Source organism: Anabrus simplex, chromosome 2 (genome assembly GCF_040414725.1).
Source record: "Anabrus simplex isolate iqAnaSimp1 chromosome 2, ASM4041472v1, whole genome shotgun sequence".
NCBI classification, from domain to species: Eukaryota; Metazoa; Arthropoda; class Insecta; order Orthoptera; family Tettigoniidae; genus Anabrus; species Anabrus simplex.
The window spans coordinates 392,399-416,835 of NC_090266.1; the positions used below are offsets into that span (position 1 = coordinate 392,399).

At 39.4% G+C, this 24,437-nt stretch overlaps 1 protein-coding gene across 1 annotated transcript in view; it reads right to left on the minus strand.

Annotated features, from left to right (window-relative positions):
• Nucleotides 1-24,437, minus strand: part of LOC136863905 (acidic amino acid decarboxylase GADL1) — a 629,881-nt gene that overhangs the window by 314,247 nt on the left and 291,197 nt on the right. Inside the window, exon 6 of the mRNA XM_068226511.1 lies at nucleotides 17,439-17,503. Within this exon, the coding sequence (XP_068082612.1) occupies nucleotides 17,439-17,503 (65 nt within the window). The remainder of the gene's footprint in view (nucleotides 1-17,438; nucleotides 17,504-24,437) is intronic.

Here is a 24,437-nt window from a genome sequence, read left to right on the forward strand (position 1 = left end):
CCCCCCAACCCTAATGGTTTCTGGGGTGTCTTATTCCCACGTGGTTTGTCTCCCGATATTAAAATTCCGGAGTGTTACTATTCACCTCGGCGACCCCGAAAACTGTATATTTGACACTAAATACTATTATTTTTATATCTCACCCCCCTTGCTCCCCGCACCAAAGGGGGATTAACTTGGACTTAAAAAAATCCCGGGGGGTCACTATTCATCTAACCGACCTGAAAAGTATGCATTCGACACTACTTTCGATGATTTTTATATCTCACCCCTTCGCCCCCGCCCCTATGGGTTCCTGGGGTGCCCTAACCCAAGTGGTTTGTCTCCTGATAGTAAAACTCCGGAGTGTCAGTATTCATCTCAGCGACCCCGAAGAGTACTCGACATTCTTTTCGATTATTTTTATACATCACTCCCCCCTTGTCCCCCACCCTAAAGGGGGTTGAACTTGGAATTTAAAAAATCCCGGGATGTCACTATTCACCTAAGCGACCACGAAAAGTATGGACTCGACACTATTTTCTATTATGTGTATATATCACTCCCCCCTCGCCCCCACCCTAAAAGGAGGCTGAACTTGGACTTTTAAAAATACCGGAGTGTCACTATTCATCTCAGCGACCCCGAAAAGTATGGATTCGACACTATTTTCATTTACTTATATATATGACCCCCCTCGCCCCCCGCTGCTAAGGGTTCCTGGGGTGTCTTACCCCCACGTGATTTTTCTCCTGATACAAAAAATCCAGAGTGTCGCTATTCACTTTGGCGACCCCGAAAACTATGTATTTGACACTATTTTCGATTATTTGTATATATCACTCCCCCGTCGCCCCCACCCCAAGGGGGCTGAACTTGGACTTTTAAAAATATCGGAGTGTCACTATTCATCTCAGCGACCCCGAAAAGTGTGGATTCGACACTATTTTCGTTTATTTTTATTTATGACCCCCCTCGCCCCCCGACCCTAAGGGTTCCTGGCGTGTCTTACCCCCACGTGGTTTGTCTCCTGATACTGAAAATCCGGAGTGTCGCTATTCACTTTGGCGACCCCGAAAACTATGTATTCGACATTATTTTCGATTATTTGTATATATCACTTCCCCCACGCCCCCACCCTAAAGGGGGGCTGAACTTGGACTTTAAAAATATTGGAGTGTCACTATTCATCTCAGCAACCCCGAAAAGTATGGATTCGACACTATTTTCATTTATTTTTATATATGACCCCCCTCGCCCCCCCGCCCCCAGGGGTGTTTGGGATGTCTTACCCCCACGCGGTTTGTCTCCTGATACCAAGTCATAAGTGTATCAAATTTGGTTGAAATCGTTCCAATGGTTTGGGAGGAGATGTGGTACAAACCCACCCACCCACTCACATACATACAATGACTTTTATATATATATAGATTATAACTTTCATTGGCCGCTCCTCAAATTTTCCTGTTAAATGATCATGGTCTCTTACTTTCTTTTCTCTAACATCGAATTTTTCTTCACAGATAAATCATTTTTTTTAAATTTATTTATTTATTTATTTATTTATTTATTTATTTATTAGATACAGCCTATGGAGGGCCATTTTACACTAATAGTAATAATAAGTTTAAATACGTATAAAAGATAACAAAGGTATAAACAACAATATTAAGTAACAACAATAAATTAACAATCTTAACAGTAACAATGTAACAACAATGACAACGGTAACTGGCAAGTGTCGGTTACTGAAATTAGAAAGAAGAAAGGTCGAGGGTTGGAGGGACGGAAGAAAGTGAAAACCTGGGGAGGACTTAGAGGAATCTTCAAATTTTTTGTGTGAAGGATGCGAAAGGTGTGAATATGTCAATATCGGGTAGTGAGTTACCAACAGTAGGGAGACGGTGGAAGATAGAGCGTTGTTGTAAAGTTAGGCGCGGATGGGGCACATGATGAGTGCGCCGGTTGCGTGTAGGGAGGGGAGGATCTTGTATAGGTAAGTACGCCGGAAGAGTATTACATTTGGTGTAGCCATTGATTATTTTGTGAAGGTAACATAGATCAGAGAACGGTAAACGGTTTCTCAGGTCAAGTATACCCAGATAGTTCATAATGTCAGATTTAGTTTTGTTCTTAAAAACAGGATTGCGAGTCTTAACAATGAAAGTGAAAAACTTAAAAATGCTATTTAGTTGAGATATGTTTGTGATAGCAGATGAGGACCAAATAGGGGAACAAAAGTCAATAATGGGGAGAACATACGAGACAAAGTATAATTTTAAGGCGTTAACATCATTAATTTCAGTAAACCTGTAAAGAATGTCTAGAGTACGCATAGCACGGGATTTTATGGAGTGAATGTGAGCAGAGAAGGTTAGTTTACAGTCTATTATAACACCTAGGTCTCATACCTGAGAAGCCGATTGGAATGTATTTCCCTGGATGGTATATGCAGTGTTCATTCTTTGCTTTAGCAATGAAAAGGAGATTGTATTGCACTTCTTAACATTGGGAGAAAAATTCCATTTCTTAAACCAGTCACCACACGAATTGAGAACAGTCTGTAATTCATCACAGTCATCAGGCGTAGACACTTACCTTAGGACTTTCAGGTCGTCAGGGTACAAGAGGAGGGAACACTGACTATTTTGGGTGCAAAGAATTATGTCATCGATATAGAGAACAATGAGTAGGGGTCCTAGGATACTGCCCTGAGATACACCTGATAACACAGATAACCATGATGGGGCAGATTCAGGGAGTACCACTCTTTGTTTTCTGCCGGAGAGGAAACATGTTATCAATGACAAGACGGGGCCATGGATATTAAATCTGGTGTCGATCTTATGAAGAAGAAGTGCATGATCCACTGAGTCGAATGCCTTGGCCAGATCTATATAGATTACATCTAACTGAGATTTATTTTCCATGCTGTATTGATGTGGTGATTGAGAACAGTGAGGTTAGTGCGGCATGATTTTTCGGGAGTCAATCCGTGTTGTTCTTCAGAGAGGTACGGCTGTGTGAAAAAGAGGAGTCGGTGGTGGATCATTCTTTCAAGGACAGAGGATAGTATTGAAACGATAGACATTGGGCGGTATGATGAGATGTCATGTTTGTTGCCAGATTTGAAAATAGGTGTGATATCAGCTTGTTTTCAGCTGTCGGGGAACGTACCAGTAGCCATACACATGTTTAAAATTGTAGATAACGGTGCACAGAGAGATGCAGAAGTATTTTTGAGGAATATAGGGCTAATATCATTGGGCCCCGCTGGAGCGGTTTGTTGGGAGACTACTGAGAATATTTTGAACTTCGTTAGGGGTCGTTGAAATTTGCGACAGAGAGTAACTGCGAACACTATTGATCTGTGGTACTTCTGTGAGAGGTGCAGGAGGGGTAAAGGTGGAGTGAAAGTACTCATTGAATTTTTGAGACCTTAATTTTTTTATTTTTTATTTTTTGCTAGGGGCTTTACGTCGCACCGACACAGATAGGTCTTATGGCGACGATGGGATAGGAAAGGCTTAGGAGTTGGAAGGAAGCGGCCGTGGCCTTAATTAAGGTACAGCCCCAGCATTTGCCTGGTGTGAAAATGGGAAACCACGGAAAACCATTTTCAGGGCTGCCGATAGTGGGATTCGAACCTACTATCTCCCGGATGCATGAGACCTTAATTCTGTTGGAACATCATCACTATGTATTTCAAGATTCAGTGGTATCCGGGGTGACTTTCTATGTGATAAAATGAGGGTCCAGAATTTTTAGGGTCGTTTTTAAGGTTTCCAGTTATAGAAGTGATGTGTCGGTTGTAGTCATTTTTAAGATGCGATTTTGAAATTGTCCTGAGGTGTTTAAAAGTATTATACGTGTGTGAATTGGGGATGGACTTCCAGAGTGACCACGCACGGGTTTTGTTCTTTAGTAGCAATTTAGTTTCGGCACTCAGCCAGGGGGGATATTTGCGTGTTCTGGGTTTGGAGAAAGGTACATGCTGTTTAATGGTAGTAAATATTAAATCCTCAAACAGGAAAACCGCACTGTTGCAGTCATATTCAGCTGATAACCAGCACCAAGGGAGTAATGACAAGTCCTGGTTGACGACCGTTTATGAAATTAGACAAAATACAAAATAAATGAGTCCACAGGGTCGGTTACTGTTCCAGTGGTTGTAGATTTCCGTGAAACATAAGATATCAAACTCGTTAAATTCAGGTTCACTGAGTACACAGTTAGTTAGTTTTCTTTTGTCATTATTATTGGTTTATTTTATTTATGTAATTCATAAATGTATTGTGATTCTTTTATAAACATTTCTACAAGTTTTTAAGAGCATTTTACCAACATATCCAGTTGGATATTTATGATCACTATTAGCTTTTTATGTAATAACTAAAAGAAATGGGCTTATGGTTTTGATATTTATTAGTATTTATTAGTGTTAGTATACACTCAAAATCAGCACTAATTACAAATGGTACTCTAAGCGAATTATTGCAAATTTTAAATCTTATTTTTTCATCTTTCTTAGGCATATATTTTCACTTCATTTTGTTCTTTGCAATATAATTAATTTTTTCTTGCGATTAATAAAATCTTAAACATCTATCACAAGTATAAATTTTAGATTTATGTTTGTTTATTTCATTTGAAACTAATCTAGATAAATCTCTAATCCAACAATAATGTGAGTTGTTTCATTTTTAATCAAAAGCAAATTAGCATGTTTTTCTTGTTTATTTTTAGTATGATAAAATGGATATACAACCTAATTTTTATTTTCATTATTAGTATATACATTGTCTGATATATTTGATTCCTTCTCAAATTCGCTTTTATTTGTTGTTTCTACTTGAATCTCAATTTTTTTCACAAATTTTATCTAATTCTGGAAATTCATTCTGGTTGATATAAATGTGATTTATTGCTAATAGAAAACATTTTTTATCATTTTTACATTAATTATAGCTTTCGTATCCTTATATTTTTAAATGTAAATCAATACATGAAGAACCATAAATTGGGTTATGTTTATTAATACATAATTACAAATTATTTATAGAATATAAAGTCCATTCAGATTGTCTTCATTTCTAGTATTTCCATTAATAATTTTTCTCCAGATCTTTGATAATATTCTTCTAAATCATTTGACCGTAATATAACTTCGTTTTCTGTTTTAAACTTCAAATCTAGTATTTCTTCATGCCTTATAATACTACAATAAAATATAATATTAACTTTTAAAGATCCTTCGGGTATTAACACAATTTTAATTTTATGAATAACAATATCTTAAATTTGATTTAAAAATGATACTGGTTCTACAATATTATAAGCTTCCAATGGTCTCCGGAATAGAACTGTTAAAAGCCATTGAGGGTTACGTGAAATAAGCAGCTACGGAAATCATATGGGAAGTTTACATCCAATACGAATACGTCCAATCAGGCTTATAAGTTACTTATTTTGCTCAAATTGAATAACAGAAAGAATTAAGCTTAGACATGCGGATAAATTGTCAAGCTCGAGACCTCATGGTAGTTGAATAATGGTACTATTTTAATTGATATAAGTAATATGAATATATTATATGAATGTGAATGTCAGTATAATGGCGGAAAGGTGAAATATGTCAACAACGTTGATATACGAGTTTAGCAAGTCACATACTGGCACGGCCATGGAATAGCTTAAAGTGAAATATTGCTGTGGTCTAGCAGGAACGCAATAATCGATTATAAACAGCTTTGGAAGATAAAATATTCTATGAAGCTTATCCCTTTACTTTCAGTCTCGATGTTTATAACCTAGCTATATGTAACTCTCAAATGACAGAAATGTAATGAAAAGATGTTATAACATGTATATTTACGCAGATCACGAAACAGCAGGCTTGCATATTCTTGTCAAATAATGGTATGTTATCGTCTGTCGCAACTGTCTGGACTGAATATTGTAAAGGACGTGTTAAAAAGCCAAGAAGCGGAATTGTAAAAGTTACAGATCCAATTGCATCTTAGGTGGATAATTGTTTTAGAATACGGTATTAACCAAATGTCGCGTATAAGATTGTCGGAAAGAGAAAAGGCGAGTGTCTTACTAAAATAGCAAGAATACAAATACTTGTATGGTTCTTTGTTAATTGTCATTTCTAAGGTTCAGGTAATGGAGTTAACGGTGTTCCAGTATAATTCGAAGGATGTGTTTAAGATAATCAAGATGCAAGCATAAACATGACAGGGTGTCCTGAAAGACATGGAAGTGATGAAGGAGCAAAACGGGCCAACAAACTCAGTAAAACCGAGGATGAGCTGATATGCTGTCCAGCAAAATGATAAGTAAAAATCGATATGATATCCTATCTATTCTATTTAGTAGCTGAATAGTGTAGAGTAGACCTCAATTTCAACAACTTGATTAATATCAATAGTTACGATGAAGTGTTATACCGTTGCAGTATAGTGATAGGTCGGTCGTTTATTTTGATTAGATACTTCCAGTTAATATGCGTTTTCCATGTCGTGTGTGTTCATTTAATTATAATCTTACGGAATTTTGTTGACTTAGTCCGTTGTGTTGTGAAATTCGATCTTCTGTTTATACGGTGCACTATAATGAATAATATTATGGCGGTAGTTGATGATATTCATGTATTGAGAATAATATTTCGATTTTAGAATCAAGGCATTCTGCATATTATCTCTGTAGAATGACGACGCAATGGTATGACATATGATTACTTTCGCATGTGTAAGTGTGATGATATGACTCACTATTGTGTAGCTTGTGTGTTTTGAATGATGTGGTGTTGAGTATAATTGCACGTTAAGGGTATCGATCCTTCGTGAACATATTATAATATTGAATGCGGTTGATGATAATTGGAGTTTGGAGTATTATGTGCGCAATGTGCCTTCGAAGTGATAATTATTATGGAATGGTTGCTTGGTATTTGGTTTATCACAAATTACGAATAATTTGGTGCTAAGCTTCCTTGAATAAAGTCAATTTGGAGAATAGTGACCAGACATGCGGATGGTCGTCAGAAACGAGTTCGTAGAGATAAGATGGATTAGACTGCAGATAAATAGTAGGGATCCTCAGACATGAAACGAAAGTACAAGTATACGGGAATGTCCTATTCGTGACGTGACAGAGTCATTTAATAAATAAGCCACAACTCTTAATTTGTTGCGTAGATGCTTGTAGATGCTAGATTTTGATAGATAGGAATTGGATCTCATCCTTTCAGAAGGTTTACGGACGGAGGTGGAAACCAGTACATTATTTGAACATCTGTAGATTGATATGTAGTAAATGGTGTATTTATTTCAGCTACAATCGTAATGGAAGTACGATGCTGACCTGTTGCAGGGAATGTTTCCTTATAATGATAATTTTGGGTTGCTATATTTTGAGATCGATGTCATGATTGGTATACCATGCACCTTAGATACTAATGATAATCAAGTTGCAAGATAGGCAGCTATTAGGACGACGAGGAGAAAAGATAGTCTAGCGTGAGATACGATTTTCGATAAAACCACCGGATATATAAGAAAGAAAGCGTGTGAAATGATGAATTATAACTGGAATTAATTTTAATAACTCTCCAGCACTTGTTATGTTCGGATTTTGTAAATAATAGTTTTGGAGACAAGAGTAAGTTAGGCACCAATAAAACCATGTATTTTCACAGAAGCCAACGAAACTCATGTTTTAATAATTATGAATAGTTTTTCTTCATTTGCATGTCAGTCACGTTGATGATGAGTAATTTTATCATTTTAACGATCACATTAATTGATTGAACGAGGATTATCTTTCCAAAGAAGCTCAAATTTGTACGTTGTCATTTCTAACTGTAAATCGTAGCGATAGCCTCACTAGTCAATAAGATGTTAGTATTTAAACATGACGAATACATGGCCTATGATATAGAAAAGTAACTGATTGCTCGTCGATACGCCACGCACCTGAGTGGAATTTCGTGTACTCCGATTGATTAACAGTCGGTAGCCCAACAAAATATCCGAACATAGAGAACATCAACACCTACGAACCATTACAATATTATCAACATCATTAATATCAAATGTTTGTATCCTTTATTCGAATGCTGTTGCTTTTCTCTTAATTCTTGTATTTCTATTACTGAAATCATAATCCTGAAAATTTTTAATAAATCTATCTTGTCCTTTTTTTATCTTCTAAATGATATTGTTCATTACTGATTTTCAAAAATGAAGGTTTTGTTTCAATTTCATCTAAAATGTATTCGAACAAATCTGATTTTGTAAGTTTAAGATAGACCTTTATATGTTTTACATGATGTGGTTTATCAATATTTTATCTGTTATGACTTTAATCAAATCAAACTTTCGTTAGTGAGAGTACTTTTCTCGAAGTTAAGCTTCCATTTATGAGGAACGAACTTTTCAAAATCCTGCAAAATTTTCCATTATAAAATGTCAAAAAATATTTAAACATTTCTATAAAATCTTCAGTATTATGGACGTCTCTTCCGCACTACGTCCAAGAAATGTTAATTCTTAACAAGAAATCAACAGTTCCATTTTAGGACTACCTTACATCATCTGAAACTGATTCAAAATATATTTTTATTCAGTTATTATTTTCAATTATCTCTAGAGGTTTCAGCTCTAAAAATTCATTCTAAAATCAATACTTCTTTGAAAGTTCATAACATTAATATTATTCTGAATGTGTAATACAGCTATTTTTGCAATAAAATCTTTTAATGTAAAGAATTATTTCTATAAGACTCATTGAAACTTTCAAGTACTTCTTCAGTTTTAATTCTATCACAAGCATTATCTATTAAATCTAACAAGTGTTTATGACGTTTTGCATATAATTATATTTGTTATGAGGATTTACTTTTGGTGGATAACAAATATAACATCGAATATCTAATATACTTGATCTTCCACAGATCTGACAATGTTCAATCAATCAGATGGCAGATACCCTATCTGTTGTTTTCCTAGCCTTTTCTTAAATGATCGCAAAGAAATTGGAAAAGTATTGAACATTTCCCTTGGTAAGTTATTCCGATCCCTAACTCCCCTTCCTATAAAGGAATATTTGCCCCAATTTGTCCCCTTGAATTCCAACTTTATCTTTATATTGTGATCTTTCCTACTTTTAAAGACACCACTCAAACTTATTTGTCTACTGATGTCCTCCCACGCCATCTCTCCATTGACATCTCGGAGCATACCAATTATTCGAGCAGCTCGTCTCCTTTCTCCCAGGTCTTCCCAGACCAAATTTTGTAACATTTTTGTAACGCTACTCTTTTGTCGGAAATCACCCAGACCAAATCGAGCTGCTTTTCTTTTTTTTCAGTTCCTGAATCTAGTATTCCTGGCGAGGGTCCCATACACCGGAACCATACTCTGTTTGGGGTCTTACCAGAGACTTATATGCCCTCTCCTTTACATCCTTACTACAACCCCGAAATACCTCATAACCATGTGCAGAGATCTGTACCCTTTATTAACAATTTTTGGTCAACCAATGTTTCAAATTTCTTTTTTTAATTTTTGTCTCCCTTACTTTGTACTTCTGACACGATAAATAAATAAATAAATAATTATGTGATTACCGCAATGAAGGTCTTTTCTTATATTAACACCTAGGTACTTACAATGATCCCTAAAAGAAACTTTCACCCCATCAACACAGTAATTCAAACTGACAGGACTTTTCCTATTTGTGAAACGCACAACCTGACTTTTAACCCCGTTGATAGACATACCATTGCCTGCTGTCCATCTCACGACATTATCGAGGTCACGTTGCAGTTGCTCACAATCTTTCAAATCGTTCAAAATCGTTATCCATTTATTAAGAACGAACTTTTCAAAACCCTGCAATTTTTCTCATCTGTCTCATCGGACTTAAAATGTTTTCATGAAATCGTCTTTCCATTTCAATTTTTCCTATAAAGTCATTCCATATTTTAGTATTCCTTTTAGTTTCCTTGATATGAATACTATTCATTATTTTTAAATAATCAGCTATCTATTTAATAAAAAATTTATCAGGTACTGATTTTCCTTTATAATTATTCTTAAAGGTAGAAAATAATCGTTCAATTTTATTTCTTTTATTAGCACCTTTGATTGAATTTAAGAAATGTTTATGAAAACGATTTTGTCTATACGGTATTGTATTATGCTTACTATTTTATATATCCGGTTCGCAGGTAAAACATCTATTATTTCATATGGTATTGTTTCCACAGATATCACATAATTCTTGAAATTCTTCTTGTTCTTCTTCCTCCTCTTCTTGTTATATTTGTGGAGGTTCTCTTATTTTGTCTTCTATTGCGTTAACGAGGTCAGATTTTTTCATGTTCATTTTTTCACTTTATATTGACTTCCCAAACATCTTGATACTCTTATTTCTTATCACTTATTTGTTCTTCTGTTTGATCAGATTTTTGTAATATTAGATTAATTAATTCACTCTTTCTCAACTTAGAAAACCCTTTGTTTTCCTTTTTTACAAATCTTTTGTAATTCGGAGACTGTCTTTCGGTTTAGTTCAGCTTCCATTTATATATGAATTTTTATCAACATAAATTGAAAAACACATCGGTAAGGAAAGGGTGTTTGCCAGACGCTTTTAAGAGGTAATGAAAATATTGCAGGATTTTTGAAAGTTCATCTCTAATAAATGGAAGAGTCGATAGCAAAATTAGTTAGAAATATATACCATTAAGAAATCTGATAAATTTATTCTATGACCTTCAGGTTCGAGAGGTTATTAGAAGTGGAATAAAAAGACGCAATCGCAAATATATTTCTGGTAAAAATAAAACGTCAGAAGGTGTTATGAGTGAATTACAAGATAAAATTGATAGGCGTCATATTTCAGAAAATCAGAAATAATCTGAATTTTTTATGCGTGATTTCAAAGACAAGATTAGTTGGGGTTATGTTACTGAATATCAACAGTTATCAGAAGATTTGATAAGAGAATTTAAAGATAACATTAATTCGCGTGATATGTCTCAATATCAAAAATTATCAGAATATTTTGTAAGAGAATTTAAAGATAAAGTTAATTGGAATTGTATATCTGTAGTTCATAAATTATCAGAAGATTTTATTAGAGAATTTCAAGATAAAGTTTTCACCGGGAGGTACACCTCAACCCCACACATTTAAAAGAAGCGCCTTAAAAACGCTATCTCTCATGCAAATCTTGGAACAGCTACAACATTAAGTTGGGACATTCACCAGAAAATGTCACCATTGAATTATGGAGTAATTGTGTTATTGTGAAGTTGCCTAAACTGTCTGTATTTATTGGTTTTGTTGTGGTTTACGTCAAGAAGTGTGAAATTTATTCCATAGATGTCGTTAAATAAACGGAGGTAATGCAGTCTGGTGCAAGGTGAAAGAATTAATGATTTAAATAAGTATTGTGTTATGTTGTCTCCACTAAATAACTTTCATTTATTTTGTTATTTCCAGGTCTGCAAGACTTCGTTCTCATTCCGCCAGTTTTTGAATCTGGCCAATCACTAATTTTCTGTTAATTTTTTTCAGACAATCACTGGATTCTCGTAGGTTTTTGGTTTACCCAATAAAAATGAGAGGGTGTGTCCCAGAACACTCTTGAAACGTCCCCTCGGGTATATAAGTTCAGGCCTATCTGGCTGTCTTGTCTTTTGATCGCCGAAATTCTGAGAGTGTGTGCGTTAAACCAGGAGGCGGGCCACCTCATTCTTCGCCAGGCAATTCATCGGCCAAGGCAATGGCCACCAGTCATATCTCTCTGTAGCTACCTCCGCAGGCTTATTATAACTATGTAATCACCTGTTTTCTAAAATGTAAATTTTCTTTCGGCTAATGTAAAAATTTCATAAAGTCTTAAACTGTAAATCGGGGATAGAGAGTGCGTTACCCTCTCGAGTTCCCCTTCAACTTAGTTTGAGGTGACTACGATTTTGTGACTGTTTCTCTTTTCTGTAAAGCTTTTAATTAACCTTAATTCTAGTCACCTCAGTAGCTTGGGATTAGCCTCTGCATCTACGGGCCGAGAGCCCAATTAGGGTTTTACATTTAATTTTCTAAGGGCGCAAGGGTACGCCTCCATTCATTTTGCGTTCGGTCCAGTAATTTAACCTGCTTTTTCCACGAAGGCCCAGTAGTTTAGGTACTATTTACCCCTGTGTGTTAAATTGTAAAATTGCAAGATGGGCCTAGAGATGTCAGGAATTTGTAAGATTTTTGTAAGAAATTGGGAGCGAAGTCTCCTTATGTTGGAGGGCATATAAGGTCTTCTCTGAGATTGCTGTAATATTGAGGAGTACCTTTGGAAGGCCGTATTTGTAACATTTGGAGCAAGGTGCTCTTGTTTTGGGAGATTTCTCCTTGTCTATGTAAACGCCAATTGGTGATATTTTAAAGTTGGAAATTTGAAGCTTGAAGCCCAAATCGGTTGAATTCCCTATTTCTGGGTTTTCCAGTTCTAGTATCAAGATTGTTATTGTACCTGATCTTTCTTTTCTTCACCTGGTGAAGAAGCATGTTAAGTTTGAAATTTGGACAGAAATATAACCTTCATTTTTAAGGTTTTAAGTTAATCATTGATATAGCTGATAGACCCATTCCACCCAGCACCTTCTTTCACCTCTTTCTGCTCCACGAAAACACGGTAACAAGTGGTAGCAAAGCGTGGTTGAATGGGTCCAGATTAAGCCCTTTTGACGGCTAAACGTTGGATCAGTTCGCAACTCTAAGATTTTCTCGGTTGCTGGGAATTTTTTCAAACTAGTAACTTTCTGTCAACATGTCAGGTCCTCGCGAAGTCCTCGCTCCCGGGTACTTGCGCAAGGAGGAATTGATTTATGAGTTACTCATTAGAAAATTCCAATCTGAAGGCACGGTTGTGACAGATATTGCCAAACTTAAAGAATGCTACTTGTACCCCAGTCTTTGATTGATGAGGCTCTGTCCACTATCACTGAGAACACCACCGAGCAAGCGTCTGTAGTTAGTTTTTTAAGTAAGCGATGCATCTGCTAATCAACTTAAGAGAGTACAGGCTAGACTGTTTCATTTCGATAACAGGTACAATGAACGGGCAATATCCTACAAAGCCAAACTTAAAAACTACAATGTTGTTGTAAAACCAGAGGGGCTGTACGGTTCAGAATGCCTTACCTTAAATAAAAAAGGGGAACTGAAAAAATCGAGAAGAAGGAAAGGAAAATTCTGAGAAAAATTCTTGGTCCTCAGAAAATGACGGATGGTACAGGGAGGAAAAGGAGAAATGAGGATCTCGACAAGTATTCCGGAAAGATCACGGACACAATGCGAAAACAAAGACTGAAATTTTACGGACATCTCGTCAGAATGAATTACAACCACCTAACTAAAAGGATATTTAAATATATAATTGGATTGAGGAGGACAACAAAATGGGTGGAGGAGGTTAATAAGGACGTAGAAGAAATTAAAATAACACCAGAATTGATCCTCCACAGAAAGTAATTCAGAACTCGAGTAGATGAACACAAATTCCATGAAAAGCAGCAGAAGAACAGACTCAAATTTGTAATATCTGAGGAGCAAAGAAAAATAAGGATTGAACGAACGAAGAAGTTCTGGGAAGGGAAAATAAGAAGACTGGCCAGAAAGCATTAAGTTTCACGCGGTCCACAGTTGGCCAAAGTCGGAAGCAAGAATAAGGGCTAGGGAACTATTGTCGCTCAAATTAAAGGAGGCTCATGCTAAGGAGGCTAGTAATCTCGTTGAACATCTCTCAGATATGTCCAATAGAGTTAGTCAATTGTTGACTGGGGCAGCTGCTCCCTAAACGGACCAAGTCCGTTTGATAAACTTGCCTACTGAGGAGGATTCTTGTAAAGACGTCGAAAGTAGGAAATCTGTGGCAATTTAACGAAGAAGTTCTGCACAATTGGAAACTTAGCCTGATCATCCTAGACAAATTCCACATTTCTTTTTATATAATGCTGTGTTAGAGACCTCTTAACCTTCTATGCCTTCACCAATTAGGTCAGCCGGTTTCAGTAGTCTGCCTCATACATTGGCTATGTTGCTGAAGGGCATTTCAAAATTTTCAGTCAACTAAACTAATGAAGTTATTTCCTTTCTAAGGTTTTAGTTGAATTTCAAGATCACGTCCTAGTGTCTTCCCTCTCTCATTCTCAAATACTTCAAATTATGTATCCATATTCCGCAGGCGCCCTTTCAGACAAAATAGTTGAAGCTATAGCCGATAGATTATCCACAGAAGACTTCCACGCAGACCTTCTGGCAAATTTCATTCCGGCGAGAGCTATGTAATCTTTGACACAAAAGTTTTATTTCAGAGTGCAGCGATTGGATGAGAATCTTGCAGACTTCATCCAAGACATTAAATGTTACACCATAGTGTTCGCACTCCATTTCTCTGAAGACCAAATAGTGCAAACTGTTTTCGTAGGTAACTCTCCGCCATATAGGTCTTACCTATGTTTCGCGTCTCGTCCTCAAACCGTTTCATAGTTAGAGGCTATGGCTGTATCAGCCGAAGGAGTAAGTTATGCCGACACCTAACGAGTCGCTAAGGAGACCCCCTCCTGCTCAACTTCTGGTGCAACATCCGCGAACTCTAACAATATAAAATGACCAGTGCTATCGGCTGAGTCAGCATGTTCTCCTTCCCGAGGCTCAGCCCCTGTTGAACCCAGTAAAAGTTCTAGTAAGGGTAAAGTGTCTTCTAATTCATCATTTGAAGGCCCCAGATAATGCCTCAGAATTGCGGCAGAGACCCTCGCATGTGTGCCATTCCTTAAAATTGAAGTGAACTGTGAACCCGTCACTGCTGTATTAGACTCAGGGAGTGTGATTTCCATTATTTCGGTTGAATGGTATTCTAAATTAAAAATCTTTTGCAGGTTTCAGGACCATACGACATCTTCTGTAAAGCGTGTTTCGGCTAACTCTTCCCCATTAGAAATTGTAGGTTTCATTTTTGCTTTTACGATTTCTCTAATTTCACCGTCCCTACCATTCAAAATGAATAATTCTCGGATTTTTCCCGAGTTCTGAAGATGCCTAAATGCTCCCCTAATGGGGTCTCATGATAGTACATGAAGATCATAGGCACAAGCACGGCTGGAATCACTACTTTCATCTTTTGATCATACCTCGAAGGGCAACACAAAACCCCGTTTCTCCAACATAAGGGACGACATGTTACCCAGAGGAAAGGGTCTCCATAATAGGAGCCGGCACAGGATCTCCATGTTGATATTTCTCAATATCCCAAAATAACACAGGGGCATCAGTTAGAATAACATTAATACACGAAGGTATGGGCGTGGGAAGAGAAGAACTATCTTCCTGTTAAGTCGTCTCCACTTCATGAGAAAACATGCGCCTTAGTCCATCCCCAACCACATTTTCGGATCCTCTAATATGCCTAATATGAAATTGGAAAGCAGTAATCCTGATGGCCCACAGAGAAGCTGTCAGGATCAGATTTTCAGTATGCGGCAGGTGATTGAAAAATGCTACGAGAGGAATTGGCAGTTGTGTTTATGTTTCGTAGATCTAGAGAAAGCATATGTCAGGGTACGGAGGGAAATGATGTTCGCTATACTGGGGGACTATGGAATTAAAGGTAGATTATTAAATCAATCAAAGGCATTTATGTTGACAATTGGGCTTCAGTGAGAATTGATGGTAGAATGAGTTCTTGGTTCAGGGTACTTACAGGGGTTAGACAAGGCTGTAATCATTCACCTTTGCTGTTCGTAGTTTACATGGATCATCTGATGAAAGGTATAAAATGGCAGGGAGGGATTCAGTTAGGTGGAAATGTAGTAAGCAGTCTGGCCTATGCTGACGACTTGGTCTTAACGCCAGATTGTGCCGAAAGCCTGCAGTCTAATATCTTGGAACTTGAAAATAGGTGCAATGAGTATGGTATGAAAATTAGCCTCTCGACGATTAAACTGATGTCAGTAGGTAAGAAATTCAACAGAAATGAATGTCAAATTGGTGACACAAAGCCAGAACAGGTCGATAATTTCAAGTATTTAGGTTGTGTGTTCCCCAAGGATGGTAATATAGTAAGTGAGATTGAGTCAGGGTGTCATAAAGCTAATGCAGTGAGCTCGCAGTTGCGATCAACCGTATTCTGTAAGAAGGAAGACAGCTCCCAGACGAAACTATCTTTACATCGGTCTGTTTTCAGACCAACTTTGCTTTACGGGAGCGAAATCTGGGTGGACTCAAGATATCGTATTCATAAGTTAGAAGTAACAGACATGAAAGTAGCAAGAATGACTGCTGGTAAAAACAGGCGGGAACAATGGCAGGAGGGTACTCGGAATGCGAATATATAGACTAATTTAGGAATGAACTCGATGGATGAAGCTGTACGCATAAACCGGCTTTGATGGTGGGGTCATGTGAGGCGAATGGAGGAGGATAGGTTACCTAGGAGAATAATGGACTCTGTTATGGAGGATAAGAGAAGTAGAGGTAGACCAAGACGACGATGGTTAGACTCTGTTTCTAACGATTTAAAGAGGTATAGAACTAAATGAGGCCACAACACTATTTGCAAATCGAGGATTGTGGCGACGTTTAGTAAATTCAGAGGCTTGCAGACTGAACGCTGAAAGGCATAACAGTCTATAATGATAATGTATGTATGTATGTATGTATGTATGTATGTATGTATGTATGTATGTATGTATGTATGTATGTATGTATGTATGTATGTATGTATGTATGTATGTATGGATGTATGTATGTATGTATGTATGTATGGCAAACGATTCCCTAACTAAAGGTACAGTACTAAACTGATTTTTAACATAGTAAATAATTACTGAAACACAAAAACACTTATAGTATGATAAATTACACCCCTAAATATTATTTCCCTTTTTATTTCCCGGAAAGGCTATGATGGTTTGTATTAGAATATCACTCCTTTTACAGTACATTAGAGGACTATAGAAATGGCAACATTATGACACACGGTAATACCAAATACTGCATACGTCTAGAAGCTGGTAGCAGCGTTCTTATTCAAGTTAAATTATTATGTTAATCAAAATATTCTCATTGAGTACTGTCACAGATCTTTAGGTTGGAACATGAAGGTAGTGGATACTGTTTAACCATGACATATGTAAAATTCTTCGTCGTCAATATTTCAGTACTTGTTTAAAAATAGCGATCGAGTTAATTTTCCACATGCTCTTTTCCGGTCACGTAATAGTTGAACATATTCACACTAAAATCTCATCTGTAAATAAGCACATTTCTTAGGTCATTTTGAGCTGATATTCTTTACTGCACAACCAATTCCATTGCTCCGTGGGTCACAGGCGGATAAAAAATCTACAGAGAAGTAGTCAAATCACTGTATTAGGAATAATTTCTCACCTGTTAATTCCATTGAGAACAGGGGAATACCGTTTTGACAATATGAGACTTCCGCCCCAGCATGCCTGTAATGTAACAAGAAAGATTGGCATTGTTTGAACAATGTTTTATAAAGGCAAATATAATATATTATTATGAGAAAATAGTCTACACAGGAATAAAAGTGGTGAAAGAATGAAGGAAATTATTTTAAACATTCGAATTTTTGCTGAACGTAGATTTCGACTGCATAACACGAAACAATTTAGGAATTTCTGGAGTGAAAAGTTTTACCAATCAGAAGAACCTTTGAGATCTATGATCCTGAGGGCCGAACGCATAATGTGATCTCACTGGGTCCACTGAAATACTACTCCAAACTGTGCTATAATCATTGGACATTTTCTGGAACGTTGTGCTGTCAACTTCAGTAATAAAATAACTCAAATGTAATCAGTTAACATAATCTTCATATAAATGATATAAATAAATACGGAGAGGGAAAAGAAAACAAAGTGACGTACAAAAACTTGTTCTGTCCACATTTCCTTCCCCGTACAGTAGTCATACCATATTACAATGATATCAAATGATGTATGCAGATGCTCGTAATACACTGACTGACAGTGAGAATGCAACACCAAGGAGGAGTGGTTCGAAAGGGATGAAAGTTGGGGAAAAAACAGAGACAGCACGGATGAATAATTGATGTTTATTTCAAACCGATATGCAGGTTACACAATGCGCACGGCATCGACTCAGTAGGATGTAGGATTACCGCGAGCGGCGATGCACGCAGAAACACGTCGAGGTACAGAGTCAATAAGAGTGCGGAGGGTGTCCTGAAGGATGGTTCTCCATTCTCTGTCAACCATTTGCCACAGTCGGTCGTCCGTACGAGGCTGGGGCAGAGTTTGCAAACGGCGTCCAATGAGATCCCACACGTGTTCGATTGGTGAGAGATCCGGAGAGTACGCTGGCCACGGAAGCATCTGTACACCTCGTGGAGCCTGTTGGGAGATGCGAGCAGTGTGTGGGCGGGCATTATCCTGCTGAAACAGAGCATTGGGCAGCCCCTGAAGGTACGGGAGTGCCACCGGCCGCAGCACATGCTGCACGTAGCGGTGGGCATTTAACGTGCCTTGAATACGCACTAGAGGTGACGTGGAATCATACGCAATAGCGCCCCAAACCATGATGCCGCGTTGTCTAGCGGTAGGGCGCTCCACAGTTACTGCCGGATTTGACCTTTCTCCACGCCGACGCCACACTCGTCTGCGGGGACTATCACTGACAGAACACAAGCGTGACTCATCGGAGAACACGACGTTCCGCCATGCCATTCCCTCATCCAATTCGCTCTAGCCCGGCACCATGCCAGGCGTGCACGTCTATGCTGTGGAGTCAATGGTAGTCTTCTGAGCGGACGCCGGGAGTGCAGGCCTCCTTCAACCAATCGACGGGAAATTGTTCTGGTCGATATTGGAACAGCCAGGGTGTCTTGCACATGCTGAAGAATGGCGGTTGACGTGGCGTGCGGGGCTGCCACCGCTTGGCGGCGGATGCGCCGATCCTCACGTGCTGACGTCACTCGGGCTGCGCCTGGACCCCTCGCACGTGCCACATGTCCCTGCGCCAACCATCTTCGCCACAGGCGCTGCACCGTGGACACATCCCTATGGGTATCGGCTGCGATTTGACGAAGCGACCAACCTGCCCTTCTCAGCCCGATCACCATACCCCTCGTAAAGTCGTCTGTATGCTGGAAATGCCTCCGTGGACGGCGGCCTGGCATTCTTAGCTATACACGTGTCCTGTGGCACACGACAACACGTTCTACAATGACTGTCGACTGAGAAATCACGGTACGAAGTGGGCCATTCGCCAACTCCGTGTCCCATTTATCATTCGCTACGTGCGCAGCACAGCGGCGCATTTCACATCATGAGCATACCTCAGTGACGTCAGTCTACCCAGTTCTGACCACTCCTTCTTGGTGTTGCATTTGCTCTGTCAGTCAGTATATAACCGTTTGTAAGATCAATACACTACCTCGTCGTGTTCGGTTCGCTTGGTCAGTATTTGATTCACCATCCTGACATGAAGAAAGAACTTCGTTGTAAGACTGTGATTGGGTGTAAAACCATCAGTGAACAGTTGGGAAGGAAAGTCAAGTCATATCCCATTTTCACTATATTGAACTTGATAAGTTTAAAGAATATATCAATAGTCATGAAATACAGTTAAATTCGAAACGATTTTCTTTCGCGATTTACGTATTCGTCCGCCTCTGTGGTGTAGTGGTTAGTGTGATTAGCTGCCAACCCGGCTCTGCCACGAAATTTGAAAAGTGGTACAAGGGCTGGAACGGGGTCCACTCAGCCTCGAGAGGTCAACTGAGTAGAGCGGGGTTCGATTCCCTCCTCGGACATCCTCGAAGTGGTTTTCCGTGGTTTTCCACTTCTCCTCCAGGCAAATGCCGGGATGGTACCCAACTTAAGCCCATGGCCGCTTCCTTCCCTCTTCCTTGTCTATCCTTTCCTGTCTTCCCATCCTCTCACAAGGCCCCCGTTCAGCATAGCAGGTGAGGCTGCCTGGGCGAGGTACTGATCCTCCTCCCCAGTTTTCTCAAGCTCCAGGACACTGCCCTTGAGGCGGTAGTGTTGGGAACCCTCGCTGAGTCCGAACGACAAACCAACCCTGCAGGGTAAACGGACTAAGAAGAAGAGGAAGAAGATTTAGTTATTCACTTGTGTACTTCATATTTTATTTATTTATTTACTAAGTAATTAATTCAGCTTTTTATTTCGTTCAAAGACACTGTTCTGTCCGACCATAGCTTCTTTTGCATTAACGATATTACTCTATTATTTTCTGTCAACCGAGCTCGATAGCTGCAGTCGCTTAAGTGCGGCCAGTATCCAGTATTCGGGAGATAGTAGGTTCGAACCATACTATCGGCAGCTCTGAAGATGGTTTTCCGTGGTTTCCCATTTTCACACCAGGAAAATGCTGGGACTGTACCTTAATTAAGACCACGGCCGCTTCCTCCCACTCCTAGCCCTTTCCTGTTCCATCGTCGCCATAAGACCTATCTGTGTCGGTGCGACGTAAAGCAACTAGCAAAAAAAAAAAAAAAAAAGGAAAATTCTGTCAAGATTTTTATTCCCCCTACAATAGCCATACCACATTACAATAATTTAAAATAATGTTTCGACTGTATGCAAATGCTCGTAATACAACCTTTGGTGGGAATATTCAGATGAGTATACATCAAGACATCTAAAGTGTCTTTCCATAGTAAATCACTGAAATCACGGACATTACAGAAAGTCACCAGAAACTTGCCACTGCTATGACAATGGATGCAGTGTTGAAGTGAGTGACATGTCCAGCATCACCATTTGCCTTTTCTTTACAGATTTCAATATGTCATAATATTCTTATATTATCATGCCAATGCTTACACCCATTAACTGAGACGACTCTAGCTTAACTCGTAAATATAAGATCAAGACGCTACCTCCCCGTGTTCCGATTAAATGTTCATTCGCTTGGTCAGTAGTGGGTTCACCGTTCTGACACGAATTAAGAACTTCGTTGTAAGACTGAGGTTGGCTGTACAACCATCCACTAAACGGCTGAGAAGGAAAATATTTGTTTATTTATTTGTTTACTTTTCTGGAGGACACTGTTCTGTCAGGCCATACATTATGCTGCATTCAATACATTACTCCCTTTTTACCTGTCAACATTTTATTCCCCGTACAGTAGCCACGTGACTCCACTTCTAAATGCATCATCTCACTTAATATAAAGTACGAAGTAACCACCGAGATTCAATCTTCACTTATCACACCGATTTGGTCCGACTCGTTGGCTGAACGGTCAGCGTACTGGCCTTCGGTTCAGAGGGTCCCGGTTTCGATTCCCGGCTGGGTCGGGGATTTTAACCGTAATTGGTTAATTCCAATGGCACGGGGGCTGGGTGTATGTGTCGTCTTCATCATCATTTCATCCTCATCACGACGCGCAGGTCACCTACGGGTGTCAAATAGAAAGACCTGCACCTGGCGAGCCGAATCCGTCATGGGATATCCCGGCACTAAAAGCCATACGACATTTCATTCCATTTCACACCGATTTGGATTCCATGTAAGAAAGAATATTTCTTAATGCACATGTGTGTATCTATACAGTTTATCATACCGGTGTGAAATCCGTGTAAGAAAAGGTACTTCTTAGTTCACATGTGTGTATTTATTCTCGTGAAAGAAAAACATGTAAACTAGGGAAAACGTTAAGGATGAGGATCATGAAATTCTAGGTGCAGGTGGAAGTAGCTCTAATGTACAACCATTTTATAATTAACTGGTTTTGACTAGAACAAAACAAAACATTGGAATAAATATATTATATTCATTTGCCACTTAATTTAATATGCACATTATTTGAACTTTTATTTATTAGACTAATAAAGATTTGAAATCCATGTAAGAAAAGAACATTTATGAATTCACATGTGTGTGGAATACACGGTATAGCTGAAGCTTTCCAATCATAAAAATTCAACACCCACTTCAACTTGCTCGCCTTTTACAGGCTCGTTGGGGTCGGCACAATATGTAGATTAAGCCTAATTTCACGGCACCAACACTATTTGGAGGTATGCATGTTTCTGTGGTGGTTCGGGGCACGATATTTCGTATGTTTATGAGGATAAATATTAAGACGAACTCAGACACCCAGTTCTCAAGATAGAAGAATTTACTTGGCGTTTTTAAAATCTGCGGGCCGGCCGGGAACCGAACCCGGTGCCATCTGAACCGATGGCCAATACGCTAACCTTACAGTCAAGGAAATGCGTATTCTTCAGTACATTCAAGTCCGACTCGTTGGCTGAACGGTCACAGTACTGGCCTTCGGTTCAGAGGGTCCCGGGTTCGATTCCCGGCCGGGTCGGGGATTTTAACCTTCACTGGATAATTTCAATGGCCCGAGGCTGGGTGTTTGTACTGTCCCCAACATCCCTGAAACTCACACACCACACATAACACTATCCTCCACCACAATAACACGCAGTTACCTACACATGGCAGATGCCGCCCACCCTAATCGGAGAGTCTGCCTTACAAGGGCTGCACCCGGGTAGAAAAAGGCACACGAAATTATTATTAGTATATTCAAGACAATTCTAGGATCTATGGAACCACTGAGTTTCAGTTTGGTTTTAGGCCAGGTGCCTTTCTTGGAGACAAGTGGGTTTTCAGGGGAAAATTCTGAAATAATTTCGACTGGGATTCGAAACTCAGCTGTCCAGACGGAATGCTAGCAGCTACGTCATTGCACCATTTTTGCACCACTACCACGTACATTATCTCAATTATCATAAAATAGGAAGTAACCACCGAGATACACTCTCCAGTTATCATGGTGAACACTACTACTAGTTAATTTTGTAAGACGACTTGCATTTGTCTTCATGTGCTACGCGGCGACGAATTATAAATGTTTATAGATGAAAATACGGTACCACTGCGGTATAGGCGAAAGTAGTTACTGTAGTGCACGTACTAAACAGCGTGATTCAGCCGCCCCTTTCAGTGTAGTTTCATGCAACCCACAATATTCATTCCGTCCTGAAAACATCTGCCCTTCCGGTATGCTCAGACAACACAACCGGACATTTTGGTATTTACCGCCTCACCGTGATAGGACGCCGTAATGTTATACTCGTATTAAACACTGCGTATGCCTTCTAAATCGTATGAACCTGACACGTAGGCGAAGCACTGAATTGATATTGTGAACGCAGTAAACCTAATACTTGCTATAGGCTGGGCATTGTGCCGTACGGAACCATAGTGTAGTTGGTGAAGGCATAACGGAGCGGGCTTGCACGTCAGGTGAGTGGTACGAGTCCAGGATGAAGGTTACAAATTTTTGAAATATTTGTTTCGTATGTACCGCACGCAATGCAAGTTCATTGCCCGCTTTAATGCAAATTGTGTGTGAATGAATGTGTTTGTGGCCTAAGAAAGGCCAATTAGTTAGCAGGCCGGACACGTACAGGCCGCAAATAATAGGAACAAAACTGCTCTGTCAGTGTTTCATCGTAGCGAAAACTCGATGTGGTGACCGTTTTGGTTTGTGCACATCCGGGCCCGGTGTCCAATAGATCGTCTTGTGCGCTGAAACATTCCAGGTGTGACTGCTCGGCAGGCGTCCGTGGTGAGTTGCCGGAGGTGATCGGGTTTTCCGGCGCTTGAGTGTAAAAGATGTTCCTCAAATGTCCCCGCAAAAAGAAATCTAACGATGTTAAATCCGGTGATCTGGTGGGCAAGGAAACAGGCCCTCCTAGTCCTATCCATTTCCCTGGCAGTTCCCCGTTCAGATGGTTACGAACGGGAGTAGTATAATAGGCGGGTTCTGCGGCCGCCTCCGCCTCAGGGCTCCCAGAGGTGCCCTCCGCCTCCGCCTCACGGGTGGCCCTCCCAGAGGCCTCCTCCACCACCACCACAGCCAGAGGCCTCCCAGAGGCCTCCTCCGCCTCCCGCGGGAAATTTGAATTGGTAAACAAAGCCACGTGCTTTTTGACAGCTGTCATCGACAACAACGCATCGCTAACCTCACTGCTGCCATCTTGATGGGCCTAAACCTCAGTAGTACCAACTTAACCTAACTAGCGTGAGATAAACAAGTCCACGTGTTTTTTGACAGCCACGTGCTTTTTGACAGACAAAAACGCATCTCTAACCTCAGTACTGCCATCTTGACGGGTCTAAACCTCAGAGTTCTACCTTGATGGCTGACGGACGTGCGTGAGATCAGCTCCTCAGTCAAAGTGAATTAGTAGGTGTTATTTCCTAGTAACATATATCAAACGTTGTGTTAAAGTGTGCAAACATAGTTTGAAAGTGTTTAAAGTGAAAGTGTCTCCCTGTTGTGGTCATATTTTTATCAGTTCATTAAAATATTCCATTGTAAAACAAGATGACCAGGAGTAACAAGCGCAACAGC